This window comes from Sorex araneus, chromosome 3 (genome assembly GCF_027595985.1).
Source record: "Sorex araneus isolate mSorAra2 chromosome 3, mSorAra2.pri, whole genome shotgun sequence".
In the NCBI taxonomy this organism is placed as follows: domain Eukaryota; kingdom Metazoa; phylum Chordata; class Mammalia; order Eulipotyphla; family Soricidae; genus Sorex; species Sorex araneus.
In genome coordinates this window covers 212,807,618-212,826,842 of record NC_073304.1, presented here as the reverse complement: position 1 = coordinate 212,826,842, position 19,225 = coordinate 212,807,618, and the positions used below count along the sequence as shown (strand labels likewise).

Sequence of the window (19,225 nt, the reverse complement as noted above, 5' to 3'; positions counted from 1 at the left end):
GTCTGCCGCGTGCAAGACAAACGCCCTACCAAGGGTGCTATCGCTCCAGTCCTGAGCATCACAGGGTATGGCCCCAAAAAATCAAACAACAACAACAACAAAACTAAAGAAAAAGAAAGAAAGGAAAGAAGGAAGTGTGGGCTGCAGGCCAGATCAACCTTGCTTAGGACAAATGTCCTTTCTCCGAATTTCCATTCTCAGGTTTCTCGTTCTTTCCCTTCTTTTGGTGGGGGGGGCACACCCGTCGGTGCCCAGAGCCGAATCCCGGCTCTGTGCTCAGGGATCACTCCTAGAGGTGCTTGGTAACCAGGCGGGGGGTCCGGAGTATGGAACCCCGGTGGCCCACGAGTAAGGCAAGTGCCCTCCCTGCCGCATTACCGCTCGCGCCCCGGCGCTTCCACGGTGTGGCGGCAAATCCGGATCAGGGCGGCAGCCTGGATGGGAGAAGCGGCCTTTGCCTTTGGGAGACCTTTCCCTTCGAGGGCTGGAGGGTGGAGTCTGGACGAGGGGGCTGCAGGCTTGAGGCCGGGGGCAGAGGGCAAGCGGGCGGGGTCACCGGCTGGTTAAGGGGGCTGCGGAGGCGGCGCCGGCGCGCGCGGTGGCCGCGGGAGGCAGGACCTGGACCCGGGCCGCGGGCTGGACGCGGGGCTCGCAGTCACTTCCTGCGGCGGGGCCTCGCGGGCTGGGCGGGGAGCCCCGCGGGGAGTGGCCGCCGCTCGCCCCTCCTCCGGCTGGGGTGGTCGCGGCCGCTCGCTTTCCGCCCCGCTCTCGCCGCGCGCTGCATTCTCGGTGCGGACCCTGCCAGCTCCTCGGTAGGTGAGACGGTGGGGTGGGGTGGGGGTGGGGGGTCCCGATCCGCGCCCCCCGCAACCTTTGGGGTCCTCTGCGGCTGCTGGAGCGCCGGGCCACTGGGGATCGCCCCCCCCCACCCCAGCCCAGCCCCGCCGCCGTGTCCTCCCCACCGGCAGCCGCCACGCGTCCCGGGCGTGGGCGCAGCGCGGTCCCGGGCGCGGCCCGGCCCGGCCCGGCCCGGCCCGGCGCTCACGCGGCCTCGCCCGCAGGACATGGCCAACGCCGAGCGCACCTTCATCGCCATCAAGCCCGACGGCGTGCAGCGCGGCCTGGTGGGCGAGATCATCAAGCGCTTCGAGCAGAAGGGGTTCCGCCTCGTGGCCATGAAGTTCCTGCAGGTGAGCGCGCCCCAGCCGGCTCGCGGGGGCTCCCTGTAGCCTGGTTTTCTTCCCCTTCCCGGCCGCGGCTTGTCCGAGCTGTTTTTTGGGGGGGAGATGGGGGGGCGGAGACACCGAGCACCCCATCACTGCCCGGGGGACTTAACTCCTGGAATCTCGCCTCCTTGGGGGGGGTTGGTGGGGGTTGGGGATATGGGGTGCCCGGGATCGAACCGGGGTCAGCCGCGTGCCAGGCTAGCGCCCCTCCCTCCGTGCAACCGGAGGCCCTCCTGCCCTTCCTCCCTCTCGGTCGTTTCCGGCCCCCTCCCCGATCCTCCCCTACTCCCCCCTTTCCCCCCCCTTCCCCCCTCCCCCGTAAGGGGCCCTTTGCTCGGGGCCGCACCCCGGGGCACCTGTCCCGCGGCCCGGCGGACACACGCCCTTGGGAAGGTGACGCGGAGGTAAGGTGACTCCAGCCCCGGGGCTGGCCGCCCGCCCGCCCGCCCGCCTGCCACCCGGCATCCGGCCCTCGGGCTGCCGGGTCCGGCTGTCGCCGGGAGCAGCCGGGAGCTGGGAAACCCGCGTCCCCAGCCCCTGACCGCGCCCGCGCGGGGGGGCCCCCCCAAACTGGAAAGGGGCTTGGAGTCTTTGTGTGTGCCTTTCTGGAGAGAATAGAGGCTCTGGGTGGCTGCCCCTTTCTCTGCCCTTTGGTGTGGGGCCGGCGCTTGCCACGTGGAATTTGGATCCCAGATGGGGGACTGAAGCGATAAATTTTAACCAGGCTGGTCAATGAGGAGGAGACGGGGCTGTGAATCTGCAGCGTTGAGTGGGCCTCGTGTGTGTGCGTGCGTCACACTCCGGGCGCTGCGGTGACCTCCGCCCTGCTCGCTACCAGCACTCCTTAAATTCAGATCATCAGATGAGAACGTCCCGGAAATGTGTTTGCTTGGTGTCAGGCCTGGAACCCCAGGAACTCTCCTGCAAGTTTTCTGGGCCTTGTGAGGGGATCTTCATGATCTGAACTGTTTTTCCCGCTGTAATAGAATCGTGTTCTCCAACCCCCACGCTTTTTGGTAATATACCTTATGAATGTGGGCTGAGAGAGTCAGACCTTGGAGAAACTATCATGTTAAATGTGGGGTTTTTTTTGGGGGGTGGGGGTTGAGGAAGCCACACCTTGGATGCTCAGGGTTGCTTCTGGTTCTGCGCTCAGGAATTAACTCCTGGCAAGGCCCCCAGGTCCATATGGGATGCTGGGGATCGAATCCGCGGTCAGCCATATGCACGCAAGCACCTACCCTAGACATTCTCTCCAGCCTCCCGCTCTCCACTTGTCATGGAATCACTGTGAGTTACAAAGCTAGCAGATTATTCATGGTTGAGTCTCAGAGATGCAGTGTTCCAACACCAGTCCTTTCACTAGTGTCCACTTCCTTCCACCAGTGCCCCCATAACTGCAGATTCTTAGGAGGAAATGAAGCCACATTTGAACCTTTAGTTTTTTTTTTTCTTTTTGGGTCACACCTGGCAATACACAGGGGTTACTCCTGGCTCTGCACTCAGGAATTGCCCCTGGTGGTGCTCAGGGGACCATATGGGATGCTGGGAATCGAACCCTGGTTGGCTGCGTGCAAGGAAAACGCCCTACCCGCTGTGCTATTGCTCCAGCCCCAACATTTGAACCTTTAAAAAAGTTTAAAAAATAATTATAGTGTAGGTAACATGGTAACAAGAGTGTTAATATTTATGGTTTCAGTGTCCAAAGTTCCCGCACCTCCACCACTGTCCTTATGTCATTTCTACTCTGCGTCTTCATTTCCCCTTTCATGTTTGAGCCTTTTCAGTTCCTAACTGTCCTCTGCTCTCCAATGCCAGGCCTCCGAGGACCTCCTGAAGCAGCATTACATTGACCTCAAAGACCGTCCGTTCTTCCCAGGGCTTGTGAAGTACATGAACTCCGGGCCCGTGGTGGCCATGGTAAGTGCCTGGACGGGTTGCTGGGGGCAGTGAGGGAGATGGGTGACTGGGCTGGGTCATGCTCACGGTCCCTTTGTGGGCATGTTCCACAGTGGCTCCACAGTCCCTGGAGGAATGTTGCATTCTGGAGCCATTTTTCTAGTGCTGGGGCTGTACTTAGGGTACAAGGCATGGCCTCTCCTCTCCCTGCTTTGTTAGTTAATAGAGCAAGTAAGGAAGAGGAGAAAGGAAGGGGACGCAGATGATAGAACATAAATAACGCTTGAGGGGCCAGAGCCATAATAATAGCGGGTAGGGTGTTTGCCTTGCATGCGGTCGACCTGGGTTCTATCCCCAGCATCCAGTATGGTCCCACATGCACCACCAGGAGTAACTTCTGAGGCAGAGGTAGGAGTAACCCCTGAGCATTGTTGGATGACCCAAAAGCGAAAGAAAGAAAGAAAGAAAGAGAGAAAGAAAGAAAGAAAGAAAGAAAGAAAGAAAGAAAGAAAGAAAGAAAGAAAGGAAGGAAGGAAGGAAGGAAGGAAGGAAGGAAGAGAAAGAGAGAAAGAGAGAGAGAAAGAAAGAAGAAGGAAAGAGAAAGAAGGAAAGAGAGAGAAAGAAAGAAAAATAACGCTTGAAGATAAATCTCCTTGAAATAGTCTCATTGCGAACAAAAATGCTAGATTTCTTACATGGCTTGACAGCTATTTTTAGTTAGGTCTTAGTATAGCTTTTAACTCTCTCGGGAGCTTCAATTATACATGAGCAACAGGGAACTGAAGCTCTGCGCTCTGTGCTGGAAATGAAGCGCCCCATTTCTTCCTGCAGTGCTGATTGCACTTTGGGGGTCCAGATGAAGTGCAGGGCAGAGCAGGGGGGCACTGACGATAGAGACAGTAGGCCTGCTTCCCCTCCCACCCCCAGGAGGAGCTGTGCTTTCTTTTTCCTGGACAACACATTCCTTTGATTTTGGGGTATGTGTGGGGGATATTTGGGTCATACCAGGCAGTGCTCAGGGTTGACTCTTGGCTCTGTGCTCAGCAGTTATGGTGCTCTGGGACCAAACACGGAGGTGCAAGGCAAATGCCTTAACCCCTGTGCTATCTCTCTTGGTCCCATGTACCCCTCTCTTTGCCATCTTTATTTTCTGGGGGAGGGGTGCGCAGTTGAGCCACACCTGGCAGTGCTCAGGTCTTGCTCCTGGCTCTGTGCAGTGCCAGGGATTGAACCCGGGTCGGCTGCACGCAAGGCAAGTGTGTCACGTGCTGTATCATCTCTGCAGCCCCGTTTGCCACCGTATTCTGTGTCTGGAATGCCCTTCTTCCTGCTGTCCCATCCCCATCTGATCTTGACCTTGCATCGCCGTTGCTTGGTGTCTGCCTTAGAACTCGCTTGCTTCTCTTGGTGTCGGTTAGGCTGGGAAGCCGAGTAGGTTTGCCTCTGCCCAGTGAGGCCTGTCGGTTAGGCTGGGAAGCCAAGTAGGTTTGCCTCTGCCCAGTGAGGCCTGTCGGGTGGAGGATGCCGTATTGGACACGGTGCTGTTGTGTGTATTCCAAGTGAGTGCTTGTCCCTGCTCAGCCTGAACCCAATCCTCACGTGTATCCTTTTCTGTTCCATTGCCAAGGTCTGGGAGGGGCTGAACGTTGTGAAGACAGGGCGGGTGATGCTCGGGGAGACCAACCCAGCGGACTCGAAGCCTGGCACTATTCGAGGCGACTTCTGCATCCAGGTTGGCAGGTGAGTCATGAAGCGGGCACCTTTTCTCCATGCCACTTGTTTTTATATATGTTGATTTTTTTCAATTAAAAAAAATTTTTTTTTTTGGGTGGGGGTTATGGCACTGCTGTTTGTACAGGGGATTAGACCTGGGAACTGGGTCTTCCTCATGCAAAGCACGCGCGCCACCCTTTTGAGCTCTTCCCCTCCCCCCACCTGCTTAAAGCGATTTAAATGGGGTTAGGAAATATTTTTTTGGTAGGCTTAATTTCAGAAAACTTGGAACCTTTAAATTAGGTAATTGTCAGTGGCAAAAAAATGTGGAAAAAAAAAGCTTTCCTTTTTCGGGGGTGAGGTACGGTGGGGGGCGGGATTGGGCAACACATGGTGATATTACAGGGATACTCCTGATTCTGTGCTCGGGTCATTCCTGGCGGTGGTGCCTTGGAGACCACAAGTGGTGCTGGAACTTGAATCTGGGTTAGCTGCACGGGCCTTAGGATTTCTGGCTCGGGATAGTTTTCACAAAGAGCCTGTGCAGCCCCGAGCAGAGTGCGCTTGTGAAGGAAGGGGCGGGGCCCTCCCTCTGGCTCCACCCGCTGGGGCTTCTGTGGGTGAGTCAGTTTCCCTTTGGTTGCCTCAGCTCTACAAAATCAGAAGCAGTAGGAAAGTTGTGAAGGGGCCCTGGGAGGTAGCCAGCAGTTACTGCAGATGTACCTTGGGCTCCACCTGGATTTGATTCTTTTTTTTTTTTTTCCTTTTGGGTCACACCCGGCTATGCACAGGCTTACTCCCGGCTCTGCACTTAGGAATTACCCCTGGCGGTGCTCGGGGACCCTATGGGATGCTGGGAATCAAACCTGGGTTGGCCGTGTGCAAGGCAAACGCCCTACCCACTGTGCTATTGCTCCAGCCCCTGGATTTGATTCTTGATACCACACGGTCTCCGGAGCATCACCAATGGTGGCACCCCAGTACCACTGATGGGGCCTGCTGGTATTGTAGGTCCCAAGCAGAATCATATTCTGGAGTACTTGCACTAAACTGATGGTCCGGTTGGCTGGGAATTCACGGGTGAGCCCCCAGACCTCCTGAGTACCATTTGGGAGGCTCCCTCCCCTCCCCATAAAACCTTTAGTTACGGGCATTGGAGAGGTAGTGCAAGAGGTAAGGCACTTGCCTAGCATGCTAACCCTGGTTCCCTCGCTGGCACTGAGCACTGAGCAAGGAGTAAGCTCCCAGCATGCTGGATGTGGCCACGGCCCCCTCCCTCAAAAAAAAAAATGCCAACCAAACCAAACCCACCTTTGGTAGGGAATAAAGGGATTATCAGTAAGTAGGACGTCAGTTGGGCTTTGCAAAGTATTGAAAGAAAATGCAGCGGAGATACGGTTCTTGATAAATGGCATTAAATTCGCTCTGGTTTTGGTAGAGTTGTTTTGGCCCTTCCCAGGTTTTCAAATTGAAGAAAGATGTGACACAGCAGTCTTGCGGTCCAAGCACTGATTTGAAGGAGAGTAAACTTAAAACCAAGGATTTTTCTTTTTCATTATTGTGAAACCATGCTGATCTTCTTAGCTCTGTGCTGGGGGATTGAATGGGGTGGGGTGACTGCTGGTGGCTCCTGACCACCATGGGGTTGCCAGAGATTGAACGGGGCTTGGCAGCATGCAAGGCAAGAAGCTTCACTCCTGCATTACCATGGACCAAAGCATGTCTTTTTTTGCGGGGGCCACACCTGGCAGTGGTCAGGGGTTCCTCCTGGCTCTGATCAAGAATCACTCCTGGCTGGGGCTGGAGCGATAGCACAGCGGGTAGGGCAAACATTTGCCTTGCACGTGGCCGACCCGGGTTCGATCCCCAGCATCCCATATGGTCCCCTGAGCACCGCCAGGAGTAATTCCTGAGTGCAGAGCCAGGAGTAGCCCCTGTGCATTGCCAGGTGTGACCCAAAATGCAAAAAAAGAAAAAAAGAATCCCTCCTGGCAGTATCATGGGACCATAGGAGGTGCTGGGGATTAAATCTGGGTCAGCCAAGAGCAAGGCAAGCGCTACTGGACTGTTGCTCTGGCCTCCAAGCCATGTTTTTTATCGAGGACTTTGATATTGTATGTTATTTTTGTATTATTGTTTTTGTTTTGCTGTGGACTGAACCCTTGTGTCCTGTGTGCAAGGCATGTACTTTACCCCCCTGGCTCTAGTCTTTTGTTTTGGGGCTACACCCAACCATGCCCTGGGAGCCCCTCCCGACAGTGCTCAGGGGACATTGGTGTACCAGGCTGAACTCAGGGCCATAGTGTGAAGGCAGGCATTCTGCCCCAAGAGCTCACTGGTCCCCTGCAGCTATTATTCAAAGGAAATACTTAGGGGAGAGGTGTGGGGTGGGGGTGGGGTGAGCCTCTGCCTTGACCTCCTGCACGTTATCCAGTAAATCGATCTGAACTTAAAACTCTAGTGCCTAATACTTGGTCTTTCTCAGGAACATCATTCATGGCAGTGACTCAGTGAAAAGTGCTGAGAAAGAAATCAGCCTGTGGTTCAAACCCGAAGAACTGGTGAATTACAAGTCCTGTGCTTACGACTGGATCTACGAGTAAGGGTCCCCACGTCCCTTCTGGCACCACGCGACGTTTGGACACGGCTCTTCATCTGGACGTGGAAGCAGTTGGATTAAGTTTTTCTTTTCTAAAGAGTATTTACTATTAAAGCCTTTGGAAACTCTGCAGCTTCCTGTGCTTCCTTGGTCCTAAGTATGGAAAGTGAGTAGTTCCCTGGTCATTAAGTAAAGCTAATGCTGCTTAGCGTGGAAGACTCACCCGACCCTTCCCAGGACTGCGGTGAGGTGGAAGATGGAGGTTGTAAGTAGTGAGGTTCAGGAGGCTAAGCGTTCAATGACTGTAGCTCAGGAAGATCCTATTTGTTATTTTGTTTTGCTGTTTTGGTCTTTGGGCCACACCCTGCTGTGTTCAGGGCTTACTCCTGGCTCTACACTTGGGAATTACTCCTAGCAGTGCTTGGGGGACCGTATAGGTTGCCAGGGATTGAACCCATGTCAGTCACATGCCAGGCAACTGCTCTACCCACTGTACACAATAAAGAGAGAAGGAAAGCCCTGGATCACAATAAATCACCCAACTGCTGGAGCAGACATAGAAATGTAAATTTTTTTTTTTTTCTTTTTGGGTCACACCTGGTGATGCACAGGGGTTACTCCTGGCTCTGCACTCAGAAATTACTCCTGGCGGTGCTCAGGGGACCATATGGGATGCTGGGATTTGAACCTGGGTCGGCCGCGTGCAAGGCAAACACCCTACCCGCTGTGTGCTATTGCTCCAGCCCCAGAAGTGTAAATTTTTGGGCAGAGAATTTGTTTACATCTGAGAGTCCCAACAGACTAAATTGTCCGAGTTACACCTTTGCTAACTCTACGCTCGGCAGTCTGTGAGGAAGTGGAAGTCTAAAGCCATCTGTAAAATGAGAACATGGCAGTGCGGAGTGAAATGAAGTGTACTTCAAAGCAATTCGCCGAGTCCCTGGCTTGTAACTGGAATAGCTACTCCCATGACCACCCTTACTCTGTCCCCTCGCATGAAGAATCGAGGAGTGGCTACCACTACTCCCACAGTGACTGCTGGATTGAGAAAATGATACCCAGTAGTACCAGTAGGCCAGTGGAGTGGATGGAGGGACAGCAGGTACGGCATTTGCCTTGCTCCTGTCTGCCTGACCTGGGTTCAGTCTCTGGCATCCCATATGGTTTCCTAGAGCACCGTCAGGAGTAATTCCTGAGTGCAGAGCCAGGAGTGACCCCTGAGTGGCAAAGTATGGATAGATAAATAAAAATTAAAAAAAAAAAAATCTCACTTGGAGTCTGGTTTTGAAAGTTAAGATGAGGACAGAGACATGCATGCCTGCCCAGGGGCTCCCATTTTGTTTTGTTTTTTTTTTTCAGCCTTTTGAGTCACACCTGGTGATGCACAGGGGTTACTCCTGGCTCTGCACTCAGAAATTACTCCTGGCAGTGCTCGGGGCACCATATAGGATGCTGGGAATCAACCCGGGTGGGCCGCATGCAAGGCAAGTGCCCTCCCAGCTGTGCTATCGCTCCAGCCCCAGGGTTCCCATTTGATCTTAGGCACTGCACAGACTCCCAAGCACTAGGTGAGGCCTGGGGGATGGTACCTAGCACAGGGACTGAGGGTGCAGGTCAGTATTTGTGCATGTGCTAGCATAGATGAGGCCCTGGGTTTAACTCCACAAAGGGTGCCAATTATGTGGGCTTATGATAGAAGCTGGTGACAGCTGAGTGCTATGCGCATACAAGCTTCAATTTTCATTTTCCTCATTTTCCTTTGTGGGGTGTGTAAGCCCGTTTACCTGGCTTACTCTCCTGGCTCTGCTCAGGCCAAATTTGTGGTTCTGGGGGACTGAACCCCAGTTGGCTCTGTGAAGGCAAGTATCTTCATCCTTGCGCTGTCTCTGACACTCTCTTTTCTTTTTGGGCTACACTAAGTGGTCTGTACACTTCTGGCTGTGTCTGGCGTGGGAGGGGTGGGGTGGCTCCTGTGGGCAATTTTTAGGGGACCATGCTTTGCCACGGTAATAAACCTGGGCCTCCCACATGCACTCAGCCCATTGAGTTCTCTGGCCCAAGACCATTTTCTTTTTTTTTTTTTTTGCTTTTTGGGTCACACCTGGTGATGCACAGGGGTTACTCCTGGCTCTGCACTCAGGAATTATTCCTGGCGGTGCTCAGGGAACCATATGGGATGCTGGGAATTGAACCCAGGTCGACCATGTGCAAGGCAAATGCCCTATCTGCTGTGCTATTGCTCCAGTCCCCCAAGACCATTCTCTAACACTGCAACAGGACAGAACAGCGGCTTAAGAACATCTTGACGGTTTGGTACGAGAACTTGATTCTAGGGCTGGAGAGAGAATACTGGTGGGGCATGGGGGGAAAGATACACACAGTGATCCAGGTTGATTCCTGTGAACTACCAGGAATGATCCTAGCGTGCAGAGTCCTGAGCACTACTGGGTGTGGCCCAAAACAAAAGTCAGGATTCTAGTTTCTTTATTTTTTTGGTAGGTGGGGGTTGGGCTGTCACACTGGCAGTGGTCAGGGTTTACTCCTGGCTTACACTGAGGTATCACTCCTGGCAGGCTTGGAGAACCATAAAGGATGCTGGGCATCGAACTCAGGTAAGCCACATGCAAAACAAGTGCTCTGCCCGCTGTCCTCTGGTTTTAGCCCTGTATTCGTTACAACTGATAAGAAATATAAGATTTTTTTTTCAGTTTCAAATTAGTCGATTAATGAAAAAGATTAACGATAAACATTAATGAAAGACTGCATAAAAGATTAACTTTTGGGGCTGGAGTGATAGCACAACGGTAGGGTTTTTGCCTTGCACACGGCCGACCCAGGTTCAATTTCCAGCATTCCATATGGTTCCCTGAGTACCGCCAGGGGTAATTCCTAAGTGCAGAGCCAGGACTAACCCCTGTGCATCACCAGGTGTGACCCAAAGAGAAGAAGAAAAAAAAGATTTGACAGTTACACAGGGGGCTGATGGTAAGAGTCTGGGAGCTTTGTGTTCTATTGTGCTTGCTGGCAATCTTTATATAAATTTTGTCCTTGGACTAGCAGCAGCTATCAGTATGGGCTTTGCATAAATTTATTTAATCACAACTCCATAAGAGGTTGAGGATCTGGAGAATAGTACAACGGGTAGGACACTTGCCTTGCACCTGGCTTACCTCGGTTCCACCCCTGGCATCCTGTATGATCTCCTGAGCACCACCAGGAACGATTCCTGAATAGAGTTAGGAGTAACCCCTCAGCACTGCCTCGTGTGGCCCCCAAATCAAACCAAAACAGAAAACAAGAGCTTGGTACTAGTATCACCATTTTAGTCATAGAAGCCGAGTCCAGTTCTAAGAAGTGAAGGAATATGGTTCAGCCTGGCTGGTTTCAGACTCTATGCTCTTGGTGACTATGCTCTTTGGTTTTCCAAGGGACAAAATCTTGAGTTTGGAGCATTGTGAAGTCGTTGGGAGTGGTGAGAGTTGAGAGGAAGCGTTAGATATTAGGTCTTGATTTGGTAGAAATAACTAAGGGTAGACTGGAGGAAGAACGGGTTTGGATGTACCACGTGTGAAATGGACAAATCTCACTAGGTGTGAAAATGGACAGCTTAGAACTTTCTAGGTTTCCAATCACCTTTATGAACATGTAAGTGTGTAGGATAACATTGGTTTGTCCTTCCTCCCTTGCCACAAGGAATTTAGGTTTAAGTGCTCTGGAGACACTCCCATTCCTTTGTTTATCTGTAAACTCTGCACCCTCCTTCCCAACCAGTTAATCACCTTTTCTCTAATCAGATTCTGCTATCATGTAAGATCAGATTCTTCTAAGGACTCTGAATTTGTATTGTAAGTTAGTGTCTTTTGCATAGTTTACCTTAGGGCAATGTCCTTTCTGTATGGACATAGGAAGACAGTTAATATTATGTTTTGTAACTTGGGAGTTGATTGACTCCAATAATATTTACTCCTGGGCATCTGCTTTCTCGACTCAGTTGCCCTTAGTTCCTAGCACCCCAAAAGCAGGGTCCCAACGAGGGACAGAATGGACCCAGGGAAAGCTGTGAGCTACCCTGGCATCAAAATGGGCCAGGCCAAAGCGCCACAATACTCAACTACAAGTTGAGGGCATGATCATGGACAATGCTGTCATGATCCAAAGGTAACGATGAGATTAGGACCCTGTTGGGGCTAGGAAGATTAACCTGGCCTGAGGACTGTGGTCTGGAATGTATAGTGAGATGTCCTCAGGAAGAACCAAACTTTAAGTCTGATATATCTCTTACTGTGCTCATACAGCATGACATTGCTAGAAATATTAGAAATAGATTTACTATAACTATTTAAGCAGATTACTAGCTCACACCCTGACACACCCTTGTTTGGACCCCCACCCTTGAGTGGATCTCCTTGGATGAGATTTCCTTAGATGAGATTTTGTTAATCTTGAGAAATGATCTTACCCGTCTTTGTTGATTTGTTAATGTTAAACCCACCTTTGTGCTACTGCCCTATGTAATTTGCCATATAAACTAAGACTGGGGGGCACTGACAGAGACAGAAGGAGACAGGAGACAGAGGAAGAAGACAGAAGAGACAGAAGACAGGGGAGACAGAAGAAGAAGAAAACAGAAGAGACAGGAGGAGCTCCGCTGCCCTGTGCCCGGTGTGGTGCCCCTTCTGTTTTGTGTGTTCACACATAAGTGGTGTGGGAAAATAATAGCAAACCTTATTTTAGTTGTTTGTGAGGCCAGTGTCTGTAAAAAGGTTTAGGTTTTTTCCCTCCAAGTCTGAGTCAAGACTGCATTGCTGGTGACAGGATGTGGTCCCGGGTTAGAGCACATGTGTGGTGTGCTAGAGACGGAGGGCTGGATCTGTGGCACCTATGACCAGGATGCCTCCCACTGTACAATCACCACTTCCATCATGAGACCCCAACACCACAATACCAAGTGACTTGTTTGGGGAAAGTGTTAACATTTTGGGGCCATACCCTGATCGTGCTCAAGGGCCGCTCAATAGGCTTAGCGCTGGGGATCTAACCCCGAGCCTTCTCGAAGGAAAATGTGTTCCCACCAATGCATTCTTTCTAGACCAATTTTTGTCTTCAAAGGGTCCACACCCAGCGGTGCTCAGGGCACTCCTTGCTCTGTGCTTAAGGACTACTTGGATTAGCAGCAGCTATCAGTATGAGCTTTATGTAAGTTTATTTCATCTTCACAACTCTTTTAAGAAGTTGCTAATAGTATCACCATTACCAGGTGGTTGGGAGAGCATGTGCGGTTGGGGATGGAACTGGGGCATATAAGGAAACCCTTGTCCCTGATCTCAGGCCTTTTTGGGTTTTGGGCCACACCAGGTGCTTAGGGCTCACTCCTGGGTGTATCTGAGGCTCAGGGACCCTATGTGATGCCAGGGATCAAAGCTGGGTCAGCCACTCGCAAAGCAAATACCTTCCCTGCTGTACTATCTCTGGCCCTATGGGCGAGCGTGTCTGGCAATGCTTCACTCACTCAAGGGACCATGTGTTGCTGGGGCTTGAAACCCGGGGCTCCAATGTGCGACACATATGCTTCAATCTGTTGATCTCTCTGGCTGGTCTCGTTACTTTCTGTATTCATTCTTTTTTGGAGAGTCATAAGCAATGGTAACTTGGGGATCACTCAGCAATATATGGGGGGCTATGTGCTGCCAGAGTGTGAACGCAGGTCTCATGTACGTAAAGCATGTTTTTCCAGCCCATTAAGCATCTCTCCAGCCTTTATCTTGTTTTTAAAACATACTTTGTGGTTGAAGCACATTAAGAAACTAGTTTCCCAAGAGGCATGTGATGGTTTGAGTGTTGGTGTGTATCTATATTAAAGCTCATGGGATATATTAAATGATACCAACGTGGGAATTCTAACTTACTATAAAGGCAATTCAAGTCACTGAATGAGAAAGCAGAGCAGAAATTAGGTCTTGCTTTTATATTTTCTTGGAATGTATTCAACTTTCCTAAAGACTATATAATAAAATTAACCCCCCCAATCCACCTGACATCCCCCCAATTCTCTATTATAAATTGCTCTTACAGGGCCAGAAATAGTGCACAGTGAGGACACTTGCTTTGTATGTGGTAGATCTGAGTTTGATCCCCGCCATCACATAAATGGTCTCCCAAGCATCACCAGGAGTGATCCCTGAGCACGCCATGTGTGACCCCCAAGTTAACCAACTTGCTTTTGTAATTAGCTGAAAAATCTTTGAGTCTGTTGCTGCAGAGAAGCCATCTTTGCGCCCCTCAATAAACAAGAGCCAGTTGGGGTAATTTATTTACATCCTATAAACTTTGCTGCTGAGGTGAATGTAGTTAAAAACAATAAGTCCCCTAGGAGCAAGCATACTTAAACTTGAAAAAAAAATATTTGCTTTTGGGCTACCACCTGGCAGTGCTCAGGGGTTACTCCTAGTCATGCCTGGGTGATTAAATAGGAGCTGGGGATCAAATCCGGATCAGCTGCATGCAAGGCAAGCACCTTTTCCACTCCTCATGCCAACCTTCAAAGTGTGAGTGTGAGTGTGTGTGTGTGTGTATGTGAAATCTCTTCTCAAATGCAACCAGGTGAAAATATTCTTTAGTTTCCCCAATTACCTGCCGCCATATTAAATCCAGGATGTTCCAAAGGGCCCACGGGTGAAAACTATCAATGGTAAACATGGCATGAGGCTAGGGGGTCAACTGGAAGGACAAAGGACCGAAGGAGGTGCTAGTCAGGAAAAGACCAAGAAATTTGAGCCCGCTGGACATCCTTCTTCCCTCACTTTGGTTCTGGCCTGTACACGTGATGGCGGGGCTCTAACATGGGGCTCTGGCTCCAACCCTTTGAGAGACTGCCTTGACATCTGGCCTACTCCCGCGGTGCTGAGAAGCGACCCTTGTCGATGCTGGAGTCCATGCCTGGTGCTGGGGCCCGGAGGGGTTGGCCACTGATGCAAAGCTAGAGTTTCCCCCCTGCAATACTTCTCTGGCCCTACATGTCTTTCCCCTTACTAGACGACTGGTTCCCCGAAGAAGGATCTGATGCAGCTTTCCCAGGCAGCGCGGCTCCTTGGAAGAGTGAGCACTCAATACTGAGGGCAGAAGGGACTCCCTCAGAGACGAAAGAGCACGCCGGAGAATCACGCAAATACAACTTAACTTTAACGTTTTATTTTGTGTAAAAAAAGGGCAAATTTAGTGAATTATTTTCATCTTGTACACAAAGTTATAATTTTAATGCTTTTCACATCCATGCTGAAAATTGCAATTTGGTAAAAATGAAAGGAACATAAATTTCTCCGAAGGAAATTTTCACGCCATTATATACACTTCACGAGAAAGTTTCAAAGACTTTCTCAATGATCACAAGTTACCAAGAAAATAAAAGATTAAATTTGTACAGATATTGATCTATATATCAAATACATACAGAAATGATGTAAAAACCTTATGTAGTTTACTTTGATCTCTGTCCTCAAAAGATTTGCCCGGGGACAGATACTTCTCTTGTGTATAAATGACTGTGGCTTTATTTAAAGTATGAAAATCAAAGGAAGAAACCCAGTTTAATCACAGTATTTTTAAAATCCCTTCCCAATAGTAAAGGATCATTACCAAATATATAGCACCATAATACAAATATTGATGGGAAAGGATATTCACATCACGCAAAATAATAATAATAATAATAATAAAAACAAACAAACACTGAAAACCCGTGTTAGTATCCGTAGAATAAGAAGTTGATAACAGCTTTAGCTTTCCTCATACATAGCAAGGAAAAGGTTAAGGAGTTTAAACTACCAAAAATTCCCAAATAATTCTAATAGAAGAACGAAACAAAACAACAAAAACAACCAAACCCAAAGTCAGCAGTACATTTTGAGTAACCGTGAAAGAGAAAGGGGCGACTGAGTTGTACAGCTGTAGTTATGGCTAAGACATAAAACTCCTCTGCATGAATCTCTTTCCTGTTCAGCAGCAGCAGGAGGTCAGAGTGTGAACAGAGAGGGCTTCAGACTGTATACCGACTGCAGGAAGTCCTTACCAACCTTTAACTGCTGGCCAGGAGATCAAGGCAAGAAACACTTCATGAAGAGCTGGGAAATGAGGGAACACGCCGAGCCTGGTGCTGCTACAGAATCGGAAGCTTACAAAACCTGGTCTCAAACGAGCAAGCGTTTCGCGTAACTACCAGACTCCGAATCAAATCCCTCCCACCTTATTCAGTTTCCTATTGAGCTCCAAGCCCAAGGTATTGGTCGTGGTTGCTGAACAACTAGCTTCACATGCATGAGTCAAAGAATCAGAGTCCTGGGTTTGATTTACTGAGCCTGAGAATAAAGACTGCTGTAACCCTTGCTTTGGAAGTCTTCTGAGCTTTCAGTTTATAGGAAGATTCTTAAAGGTTAAAGATTGGGGAAGTGTGAGGATGTCACATTTAGAGTAGGTCCCTCTCAGTAATGTTGTATAAATATCCAGTAATTTAACGGCTGAATTCACATATATTTGACACATGAGAATCAACTTGGCGTTGATATGATCTGCGTTTATGCCCCTAAAGAGTATTAAGAAAATGTTGACATGCGATTCCATACATTCTTACACTATAAAGTAACAAATTTTACTTCCAGTAGCAACTACAAAACCTTATGTTATGAACCCCTCTTGCATAGAATGAGGTAAACCTGTGCGTATTACCAATGCTATTATTCCCAAAGTAGAGCAATAGTTTAGAAAATAAATTGCTGGTTTTTAACGTTCTATGCATTTTAAAATCCAAACAAAAATCTTACCTAAAACGGTCTCCTGGGGCTTTCCATTAATATATATTTAAAGCATTCCATAGGCTGAAGGACTGTAGAGGTTAATCATTTTGATTAATTTCTAATTAGCCCTGCCTATACTCCAGAGGAGATGGTCAGTATTACCACTCTGAAAAGGCCAGGCTAAACCCCAGAAGCACTTCTAGAACAGATGCAATTAATTCCTGAGAGTTTAGTTTATGAACCTCACTGGTAAATGCTAGAGCTCTCTCGTTCAGTCACAACTCAGAAAATTAGAAAATGCAGAGAGCAAACCTTTCACCAATTTATCCTTACATCCTACCCCCACTTTTTTTTAAAGAAAGAAAGCCATTAGAATTTTAAAATAGGGAATGTTCAAAATGGTCCAAATCTGTTGCTGTAATTAATTCTGAATGTAATTAAAGACTATTCATACTATACATATGGTACTTTAAAAAAATTAAATTCTCTTTCAAATTAGTTTCCTAACAAATCCAGGATAGTTAAAAGCAGAGCTGGAATGATTTCGAAATCTAAACTTATTTTGGCTTTAAACAACTTTTGATTCTTCTGGTGATATAGAACATCTGTTCTGGGGTGTGGTTACACCAAGTATTTTTCTCACAGATGGAGGGAAATGGCAGAGAACTGATCAGAATTCCTTTTGTGGGGTTTTTTTAACTAAGGAAAATAAAACAAACTCAGGGTAATATTTGCATTTTTCCTAACCCCTCAACATGGACACTGAGATCCTGGATATCTTGTCAACCATTCCAGTTTAACACTTTAGTGTTAGGATTAATTTTAACCATTTTTTCATTAAAAGAATATATAAAAGTATCCAGAGTTCTTCCAATTTCAGGAGAACTCCAAATAAATTTTCACAAAATGAAAAAACTTTCTGTACAAACATTTTAAAGTGGGCTGCAATGAAATGCCAATAAGCAGAAGTGCCCTTCCGTGATCTATGTGGTGATAAGCCCTCCAGGAGGGGGTTCAGGTGCATATTTCTGCAGCAAAGAAAGCTGGAGATGTGACTGGCCTAACTTCGAAAATCCCCAAATCTCCCAACCGGTACCAAAAAGGTTCATTTGTAATGACAGTTCATTTGCATTTACAACTATATCCTTTTCTTAAATCATTTCCTTCAATCCTGCTACCTAAACTTTAATCTTACCAAAAAAGTTAGAATTTCAGTTCTTGTTAACAATGCACATAAATCCAAACTTGGAAAATATTACAAAATTCTTTCAAAAGCTTCAAATACAACACAAAAATTGTCCATCTTTATAAATTGAAAAATTTCCCCCCGCGACTAAAATAGTTTCCCCACCCACCTGAAAAATCTGGAACTGAAATTTTCTATGTTTAGCAAAATGTCCCGGTAGAACAGCCCCACTGTACAGCCGGATCGATTATGAATCAGCCCTGTGTAAAATTCTCCCGCCCTCAGTTTCTGAGCCCCCTCAAGGCTCCTGCTTGATGTAGAAGTTAGCAGAACCATTGCTTTCCTGATCAGACGCTCCTTGGAGGAAATGGTAATCCTCTCCATCTATCAACTCCTCCTTCAGCTGCAACGTAGTCACTGCATGAAAGAGAAATTCATGGGATACTGTTAAGCCTTTTTAGAATACCAGTATTACTTTTCATCTTCATGTTCCACCAGCTTTACAGCTGACTTCATTTTTTCAGAACTCTTCAACTTAATCTCTTAGAGAATGAGCATTTATTATAATTTTCAGGGTTCCTTATTAAACAGAGTTCCAAAAAGGAACCATTCTGAACGCTTTGTACAATGTACAATGGACATCTCTGGTGAAATGTTCAAGGTAACAGTGCTGATTAATTTGACTTGAAATAGAATTTTCCTCATGACTAAGTATTCACTTTTATGTCAATGTCTATACAAAACGATCTATTTGCAGTCATGAGCAATAGTATGGTTAATGCCACTTTATTATCTCTACATTTTCACTATAAAATATTAACACAATAGAGATAATTCTATGGATTAATATGTAAGTAATGTAATTATAAAAATGAAAGGTAAACCTGACATTATGTAAGCGCCTCTACTAAAGCTAAAATCACAGGGCCGAAGAGAGTTCGGGCATGAAGGCGCCTGCCTGGCACCATCCCAGTTCAATTCCTAGCACCACAATGGTCTCTGAGTGCCTCCCAGGAACGACCTCTAAGGACCTCCCCATGATTCAGCTCTGTGCTCTGCTAGGTATTTCTCCGAAACCCGAAAAGGGAAAAACAAACAAACAAAACCACCAAATATTGTGCGGGGCAGGGGAGATAGTATAGCAGTTACAGATCCAAGTTCAATTCCTTACACGTTTCCTCCTAGCACTGCTGGGTATAGCCCCGCAGGCAGGCACCTGAGCACCATCAAGCATTGTGTTCTCAGACCCTAGGTGGGCTGGTGGGGCCCCCAAATTTGTATCTTTTGACCCTCCATTCCTCCCTCTCCATGGAAAACAAGTCATGTAGGCAAAATAAAAATGTACTAACACCAACAACGTGAAAATTATTGGTGCTTAATGGCCAACATGGTTACAATCATTTAGCAGTTTTGGCTGGGTTCTGGTTGATGATTTGCTTTTAACCAAAAACCAACAGTACTGGCAGAAAATTTATGAATATGTTACATTCCAGTTCCTTCTTTCTATAGAAAATTGCTTTTCAGTGTCTAATATTTTCAGCAAGTTTATGTTTCTGGATAGACAATGCTGTCATGTTGTTCAGAGATTTTGGTGACAGGAAGGCTATTTCCAATGCACGGGGGCAAGTATGGACCCAGCACTGATCTCAGGTTAAAAACTTTTGGGCTACAGGATGCTCTTCAAGCCGTTGTTCTCCCTTGAACAAGTGTCTTGACTGCTTCCCTGCTCCCCTCCCCTCCACTCAGGAGAAGCCCATTTCTCTTTTGAATACGTAACTTTTCACTTTCTGTCCTCCCACATCTTTCTAAGCAAGTT

The 19,225-nt window shown here is 48.2% G+C and overlaps 2 protein-coding genes across 5 annotated transcripts in view; one reads left to right on the top strand and one right to left on the bottom strand.

Moving 5' to 3' along the window:
• Positions 1-503: 503 nt before the first annotated feature.
• On the top strand, positions 504-7,569 carry LOC101543568 (nucleoside diphosphate kinase B). 2 transcript variants are annotated; one of them, XM_055133029.1, is made up of 5 exons: positions 504-812; positions 1,062-1,190; positions 3,045-3,146; positions 4,753-4,865; positions 7,324-7,569. In XM_055133029.1, the coding sequence occupies exons 2-5, from the start codon at positions 1,065-1,067 to the stop codon at positions 7,439-7,441; spliced, it is 459 nt and encodes a 152-aa protein (XP_054989004.1). In that variant the 5' UTR covers positions 504-812; positions 1,062-1,064; the 3' UTR covers positions 7,442-7,569. The 2 variants fall into 2 exon arrangements, with proteins under 2 accessions (XP_054989004.1, XP_054989005.1); XM_055133030.1 differs by having other exon boundaries at positions 690-816.
• A 7,034-nt stretch (positions 7,570-14,603) lies between these two features.
• The window catches only part of MBTD1 (mbt domain containing 1), a 66,035-nt gene continuing 61,413 nt past the window's right edge, over positions 14,604-19,225 (bottom strand). For 2 of the 3 annotated variants that reach the window (XM_055130028.1, XM_055130029.1), the window contains exon 16: positions 14,604-17,826. In XM_055130028.1, coding sequence (XP_054986003.1) covers positions 17,708-17,826 — 119 coding nt within the window. In that variant the 3' untranslated portion in view covers positions 14,604-17,707. The remainder of the gene's footprint in view (positions 17,827-19,225) is intronic. The other variant, XR_008629103.1, reaches the window with a different exon arrangement.